The sequence below is a fragment of the Mycteria americana genome, chromosome 1 (assembly GCF_035582795.1).
Source record: "Mycteria americana isolate JAX WOST 10 ecotype Jacksonville Zoo and Gardens chromosome 1, USCA_MyAme_1.0, whole genome shotgun sequence".
In the NCBI taxonomy this organism is placed as follows: Eukaryota; Metazoa; Chordata; class Aves; order Ciconiiformes; family Ciconiidae; genus Mycteria; species Mycteria americana.
The window spans coordinates 171,675,275-171,683,532 of record NC_134365.1 but is presented as its reverse complement, the minus strand read 5'-3'; the positions used below and the strand labels follow the sequence as shown (position 1 = coordinate 171,683,532).

The 8,258-nt window shown below is 49.7% G+C and overlaps 1 protein-coding gene across 1 annotated transcript; it reads right to left on the bottom strand.

Annotated features, from left to right (window-relative positions):
• Positions 1-355: 355 nt before the first annotated feature.
• Positions 356-2,434, bottom strand: SLITRK1 (SLIT and NTRK like family member 1). Its single transcript, XM_075491969.1, has one exon. It carries the CDS (start codon positions 2,432-2,434, stop codon positions 356-358), a length of 2,079 nt encoding a protein of 692 aa, XP_075348084.1.
• Between the last annotated feature and the right edge of the window lie 5,824 nt (positions 2,435-8,258).

Genomic DNA, 8,258 nt, shown 5'->3' with positions numbered 1-8,258 from the left:
AGCCCAACAAAACCAGGAGCCGTGTTTCGCCCTGCCGGAGCCGAAGGAAGCGGGTCCTCGCTTGTCCGTTGCAGCCCCGGAGCTCACGGGCGGGGGCTGCGCCCACCGCGCCGGGCAGCGCGGAGCTGCGGGGATGCGCCCCGGCGCCGGGCTCCCCCCACCGCGCACCGGCCCTCGGTGCTTGCTAGGGGGGTCGTGCGTGCGTGCGTGTGTGTGTTTTGTTTCTCACAAAAGGTAGCCGAGGTGCAGAGCCGTCCGCGGCCGGCGTTTGCCGCCCCACCGGCCGGAGCGCGAAGGGCCGGTCCCGGGTGGCGGCCGGTCCCGGGTGGCGGCCGCCCCCGCCCCGCCCGCCGCCTCAGTCCGACAGGGAGTGGGAGCCGCAGTCGTAAACCCTGTGGGCCCCGTCGGCGCTGTAGGGCCCGTTGTGCCAGTAGGACGAATCGCAGACCGTCTGCAAGGAGTTGATTTCGGATGCAGAGGAGTTGGCGTCCCTCCTCTTGGACCGCTTTCTGTTCCTCAGGATGAACACCAGCATGCCAACCACCGTGAAGGCAGAGGTCACAAAAACCAGCAGGAGCCCTGGCACCAGCACCGAAATAGAGACCCGGCTGGTCTCCAAGTAGGAGTTGGAGTGAGTACCTGTCTCCGTCAACCCGGTGCTGTTTTTGTTAGTAGAAGTTAATGTGGGCGAGATTTTTAACTGAGGGCAAATCACGTCGTTGGAGAGAGACTCGAAATCCTCCTTGAAGAAATCTTCAGGGGACTCGCACCTCAGGTCGCTCATAATCACCTTGGGGCGCAGCATCTCCGCCCACTGTTTGAAAGGCACGATAGGGCAAGTACAGTCCCACGGGTTGCCGTGCAGGTCGATCTGGGTGATGGAGGTGAGCTGGTCCAGCACCCCGGCCACCGGGAGGTACATGAAATAATTGTTGTGTATGCTCAGCTTGGAAAGCGAGACCCCGGCGAACACATCTACTGGGAGAGACCTCAGCAGGTTGTTGTTGAGGATGAGGACTCTCAGTTTGGGCATCGCATTGAAGGTGCCAGGCATGATCAGCTGGATCCCATTAAACTCCACGTTGAGATACTCCAGGTTTTGCAGCCCAGCGAATTTCTCCCGGGACAGGGTGTCTAAGTAGTTGCTATCCATGTAGAGCCATCGGAGATCAAAGAGGTTCTTGAACGTGTTGTTCTCGACTGTGGCGATGTTGTTGTTGCCCAGATCCAGTAAATTAAGTTTCCGGTAATCCAGAAAGTGGGATTTCCTGATGGTGTGTATTCTGTTGTCTCTCAGAAACAGCTCCTGCACGTTGGATGGCTTGGGCTTCAAATCCACCAAGCTGCTCACATTCCTGTCATTGCAATTAACCTTTAAACCCGAGCCAGGGATCTGATCGCAGCTGCAGATCTGCGGGCAGGACATGGTAGCCGGTAGCTTGCTTTTGGAGCTAACTGTCGACACGGCAACAGTGGGTCTGGTCTTGATTTGCCAGTTGACGGGAATCTTTGTACCTCCATTTGGACCAGATCCTGGCGTGGCAGGGTCTTCTTTGCCATGTATTTTAAAGGGGGTTGGAATGGGACCAGGATCGCAGGTTTCTTCTTCGGCAGGGGGAGCAGCTAGGCTAGAATCCACTCTGTTCTTTTTGCACAGCTCTTGCTCTGTGGTCTCATTTAAATCTTTGCCCTGCAACCTAGTGGGAGCCTCACAAATCACTCTGCCGATCAAAGCGTTTTTGGGTATGTTTTCCAGCCATTCCTTCAATGACAGCAGATCGCAAGTGCAGTCCCAGGGGTTATCCTCTAGCAGGATTTCAGCAATGCCTGGGATCTGCTCCAGGACCTCCTCGTAAGGCAAGGTTTTAAGACGGTTTCCCCGGAGGTCGAGGTGGGTGATCGGCACATACTGAAACACGTTGGGGGGCAAGGTGCTGATGAGATTGTCATTTAGAATCAGCACCTCTAGCTTGTTTAAGTCCCTAAATGCTCCCGGGTCAATATCCCGCAATAGATTAAAATCTGCCTGGAGGTATTCCAGATCGTCCAGCCCCAGGAAAGTCTGCTTCCTGAACGATTTGATCTTATTGTTGTTTATGTGCAAGCGTTTCACCAGCTGCAGCCCAAGGAAAGCCCCAGGAACAATCTCATGCAAACCGTTGTTTTCCATGTGCAAACTGACTGCATTGTAAAAGTTAGCAAACTCATTAGGGAACAGTCGAGTCAGGGAATTGCCATGCAGGAATAAATGGTAAAACTGGGAAGTTGGGGCGGTGAAATGTTGCAGGCTGGTAAATCCCTTTTTCTCACAGTCTACGTGCAAATCCCCTTCTATCTCGTTGCAGGCACAGATCTTCTCTTTGCAAACGTCCCCTGTAACGTTTCCAGCAGCAAAACAAAGAGACGTCTCCAGCAACAGAATCCAAAGCAGCATTTTTAAACCGAGCAATTCATTCCCGATCTCATCACAAAGTAACAGCAACCATCCTCCTCACACGGAAAGCAATTCCAGTTCATTCAATACATGAAATGTCCGAACCACCACCAAAGGGGGAGAAAAAAAAAATGTGATGAGGGGGAGCAGGGAGGGTCGGCGGAGGGGGGGGACTCTTTCTTTTCTCCTCTCTCCCTCTCTCCCCCCCCCCACGTACAACTGCAACAGCCCAGATTCCAGTCAATAATTATATCCACAAACTATCCAGGCACGTACTGCAAGGCACGCAAAAAAAAAAAAAAAAAAAAAAAAAGTGGAAGGAAAAAAAATCCCCCTCCTCGATCCCCCTCCCTGACGCCTCCGGGGCGGCTAAGTGGAGGTCTGCCGGCCGATCTGGCTCACCGGCACGGGAACGGTGCTGCTAGCCACCGGCCGCCGCTGCATGTTAGAGAGGCGCAGGCGGAGAGCGCGGCGCTGGCCGCGGAGGCTGCCGCTGTGCGCGGCTCCGCGCCGGACTGACCTTGCCGCGCGGCCGCGGAGCCGCGCTCCTGGCTGCCGGCCGCCCGCCGGGCGCTGTCCAGCGCCCCGGTGCTGAAAGCGCGCCCAGCCTAGGCGCTGCCCGCCCGGCCGCCGGCGCTGCGCGGCGCCTGCCCCCGCTGCGGTGCGCGGCTGCCCATGCCTGCCGGCGGCCGGAGCCTGCCGCGGGGCCGGGGCCGGGGCCGGGGCCGGGGCCGCCCGCCCGCCCGCCCGCCCGCGCCGCGCCGCGCCGCGCCGCGCCGCGCCGCGCCTCGCCTCGCCTCGCCTCGCCTCGCCCTGCCGGCCGCGCTGCCTCCCCTCCTCGCTCGCTCGCTCGCTCGCTCTTCTTTCCTTTTTCTTCCGCTGCTGCCGAGTCGCACGCTCGCACACACTCACATGCACGCAGAGGGAGAGTTGCTAAGAGGCTCTGCTCGTTTCAACCTGGTGCACTCTGAAAGATCTGACACCCTCTGCTGAGCTGCAGTGGCAAAAATCCATCTGCTGAGGGAATGCTGGAGAAAAAAAAATCAATCCACGTACAGGGCAAGCGTTAAAAACGTTGGCATTAAAAGCTGTCGATCTATTTAGATGCTTTCTCCTAAATGGATTATTTAATTTATTTCTTTTCTTTTAAGATGGAAAGTTTAGCATTCCCCTCCTCCCGACCACTTCCCTATTGCCCCCATTCACACACACTCGCACCTGCACAAGCAAGCGAGGAATGTGCGCTTGCCTTTTTGTATTTCCCAGTGGCTTGAACAGAATTAGTGTCAGGGTGTCAAGCGAATAGCAATTTGAGGTAATTATTCTGCACGCCATTTTTATCGTTGCTTTAAATGCATTTTTTCCTCCCCTGCAGTCTATAGTGTTTCATGCTGGATTTGGTCTCTTGCTGGCATTCTCTATGCAATGTTGAACCGTGGATTATTGCATTATATATATATATATATTTATAATTTAGACGATCACAGAGAAGAAGGGGGGTAGTGACGAGAGGATTGCTGCACTGTTAGCCATTCACGCTACCTGTTCCCACAGAGTGTAGTGTCTCCCTTAAGGAGGGGAGGAGAGGGCTGAAACTGACAGTTGTGCATCTTGACATTCTTATCTATATATAAAAATCTAGAGATGCATGTATGTATATGCATAGATATTTCTCTAGGTATGCGCCTAATATCCTCTCTGTGGAAATAAAACGCCTGCTTCCCTCGACCCCCCCTCCCCCCCCCCCGCCACCCTTTCCAGCTCCCACCCTTCTGACAAAAGAGATTACACAGCGGAAAAATCGGTGCCTGGCCTTAAAGAAAGGAGCCAAGCATACAAAAGTTTCTGCATCATTTGGACGGGTTTCAGATGCCTACGAGGGAAGAACCAGTTGCACCTCTGGTGGTGCAAGTGGAAACCCGCGTTTCCCCCTGCCTTGTCAAACCGCGCTGCGGAGGAGGAGGAGGAGGAGGAGGAGGAGGAGGAGAAGGAGGAGGAGGAGAAGGAGGAGGAGGAGGAGGAGGAGGAGAAGGAGGAGGAGGAGGCGGGGGCAGGAGAGGCAGCCCGGCCGCCGGGTGCCTCCTGCAGCCCGGGGCTGTACCTCTCCCGTTCGGCGCCGCTGGTGAACTTTGCGGCATACTGGTAGGGGGGGATGTAACCGCGGGGGTGGGCTGGAGGAGGGTTATTTATAGGCAAAGCCAGGGAGCCATATGGAGCCTGCACCCCCTGGTCCCGGCGGCATGCTAATTTGGTGAAAGCTTTTCCCTGGCTGCCGCTTGGAAGTAAATTAGACATCCTGCCGACGATGATCTTATCAAATTAATGTAATTAGACCACAGACAAGTTACAACAGTTACCGTAGCCATTTCGGGTCCCCAAGATGAAGATTTGGCCTTTCGGTTCGTTACGGTGGGGAGGGACTACGGAGGGAGGGGGGAGCGGGGGGAGGAAATGGGACAGGAGGAGGAAACGAAACAGACAAAAAGAGAGAAATCCTGGCCCTGAAAAAGCCTTCCCAATAAATTACAAACGGGCCAGAAGAGGTAAAATGCCACTGAGATAGAAAGCACCACAAGAAATATATTAGTGGTTTCATTAGGAAAAAAAAAGAGGGAAGGAAACTTGGCGCCACGTTGAGGCGCATTAATTCATTTCTCCTGACGGTTTCTTTGACTTTGTCTCTCGGTGATGTCGGGGGGGGGGGTGCTAGGCTGGCTGGAAACCTTCTGTGGATCAAAAATTGCAGCCTTGAAGTGCAAGGGGGAGCCAGAGGCAGGGAAGCCCCCAACAAACTCCATGGAGGGAGGCTGGAGAGTCAGGGGAAGGGGCAAGGGTCGGGGTGGGTGTGGGGTAGGGGACCCACTCACTGGGTTTCAGCAGCAATGACAAGATCACCCTGAGGAAAGGTTCGGGGGAGGAAAGGCTGAAAATCTGGAGCCTGGTGAACGCTCACCAGGATGTGGGGCAGGAGAACTGAAGAGCTTGTTCTCCTCCCGCCTTAGAATAAAGCTTCTGAGCATCTTTACCTTCATGTTATTAAAATTGCTCAGGCACCGTAAAAACAATCAAAATGCAACCAGAGGACCTGAACATTAACAAGATATTAAATAAATAAATACGCATCAAATAAGAGGAAGGAGACAATGACCTGTTGTCAAAGCATGAAGGACAAATTGCCTGCTTCTTCCAAGGCATCTGCTGAGAGATGGGAACTAGTGGAATCCGTCTGGGGCTCTAGAATTTCAAAGTGGAAAAAAAAATGTAAGAAATCTGGCAGAAGATGTAAGAGTGTTTATGGGTGCTTGGTAACTTCCAAAAGGGTATTTAGATAAGGAACCAATTGTGTTTTCAGCTGTATACTTTGGAACTATATTGAGAGATTTATGTCTCATATATATGATATATGTATTGAGAGAGCATGTGCCATGCAAAGGTTAGCATCTAGAAGACAAGTCAGAGAGGAAGAAAAGAGGCATCATCCATTTTAGATTTGGTATCTGAAGTTTTGGTTCTGTAAGTCAAGTTACACAGGAAAGGTGTGTCAGGGCCAGGAAATTAATCTGTCATTACTCAGTGCCATAATCCTAAATTTCTAGATTTCCTCATCTTCTTGATTTAAGTTTGGAAACACATTTCTTAGGAGAAGAGGCCTGCCTCTAACTGTTTTAAGGAAATGCTTACTCCTGGCTCAGGTTGATCAGGATCTCTCTGAAATTTTTTACTCTTTTGTTTAGGGAGTGTGGTAAAGTGAAAGGTCATGCAGCACTGAAGTGCCAATGAATCTGGGTCTTTAAAATTCGGCATATGCATCCCAGTTTACAATCTATACACAGATTGAATAACCAGAACTCACATTATCCCCTCCAAATTATCCAGTAGATCAGACAGGGAAAGAGCACCCAAGTCTATTTTCCTTGACTCCTTTCCTTATCTGATGTCTTTTACCTCCTGTTTGCTTCTGCAACTTCTAGAAGCCTAAGACAATGAGCTTCCTACTTATACCTTTCTTCTGGGTGTAAAGTCCCATATTTAGCCAAACACAAGCAAATTGGCTTGGGCATCACAGTTGCCTTTTGAATAGGAATGTTTTTACTCCTAATATGGAAAATGCCTTGAAATAGGAAAAGGTACTGGGATACTTTTACATTTTCCCAATTGGTAATCTCCCATCTCCCTGTTGCTATGACTATGTAAGTAACACTGGTTAAGGTTGTATTTGTGCTATATTGGAACATGTTCAAAAACTTGTTACTTCATCTAACATTGTAGATCTTGCAAAGCAGAAATCAGAGCATCTGCAAAGTTTCTACAGAACAAAAATTTATTACTGTAGATATCCTTCTTGCAATACTTGTGTTATGTGCTATAAAATAATCTTCATTATTTCTGTGGGATGTATAATCATAATAAAGACATCCTACGCTGCAGACATGATGATGTGTGTGTGTATATACATATGTATACAAATGTATGTGTGCGTGTGCCCTACAAATTATGATTGACTCAGCAAATAGAAAAGTCATAGGATCATTATTTCATTTGAAATTACGTCTTTATTCAGGCTTTGGCTATGCTGGGAGTAAAAGTTACAAGGTGCCTCTATATGTTGATGCAACTCCTGCAGAAACTATGCTCTCTGATGCATACAATGACTTTAAACCAGTCCAGATTATCTGGTTGTAACTAAGAGTAGGAGGGGTTAAACTAATACAAGGATCTCCTCCCAGAATTTTCTATCTCAGTATCTTTCACAGGCCAGTCTTCACAGAACTACTGGATTTCTACCTAAATTGCATTTAGGCCTAACAAGGCTTCTGAAACTAGATATTTTTCATTTTCATTTTCCTGAGGGCAGTGATGTGTGAGTGTGTTCCAAATCTCCCCGTGATATGTTCACCAGATGGAGCTTTGCAAAATGATGCAGTGGTGGATGATGATGATGATTAAAAAAAAAAAAAGAAAGAAAGAAAAGAAAGTTAGAGAAGTGGTTTGCCTACTTCTGTCTAGTGGGTAGGAGACTGGCTCAGGATGAGAAAATAAAAATTCTCTATCTTTTGCAGTATAAGAGCCAGCCCACATGTTCCTCTTTCTTGGCTCATACCCTCAACCACCAGGCTACCAGCCCTCTTGCTGCAGCTGTTCTACTTTACAAGAAAAATAATTTTGAGATCCCTTGAACCAGAGAAAGGCAGTGGGGGAGCATGAGTTTACAGGCTATTTCTTACAGCACCCACCAGGGTGTGCAGAGCCCTGGGAGGACTTGCTTGCATTGTGGTTTCATATGAGACTGAGCTTGACCTAATAGACTTCACACATCAGATGTTTAGGCTGTGGAGACAGTAGTAAAACCCATAGACATTCTTCCTTCAGTATACATATTAATCAGACCTTGCGATAATTTTGTATTGGAAACATTGGCTCAAATAGGTCACAGGGTTAGTCTTAAAAGCTTCAAACACTAGGTGTCAGAAAAGTGAATAGGAGTCACAGAGGTGGACAGATTTTGCATCCAGCCTGGATGTAGTCTGCCATAAAAGCCATGTAGTAATTTCACTTTGAAATTCCGATAATGTGGAAGCAAGAGATGTATTTAGCGAGTAGGCCAGTCCAAGGTCCTGACCAGAATTTCTTATTTAAACTGTATATATTGATCTGAGTTTCTGACCCAGTTTCCACTGTGATTGCTTGCATTAAAATACCTGGGCAGTTCTTAGGACAGGACTGAGCCCCAGAACTACTGCCCTTACTGGTGAGAGTAGCCAGAATAGCTGTTTGGTGAAGGACTGAATTCACACAGACATTTATATTTTATCTTCCTCTCTCT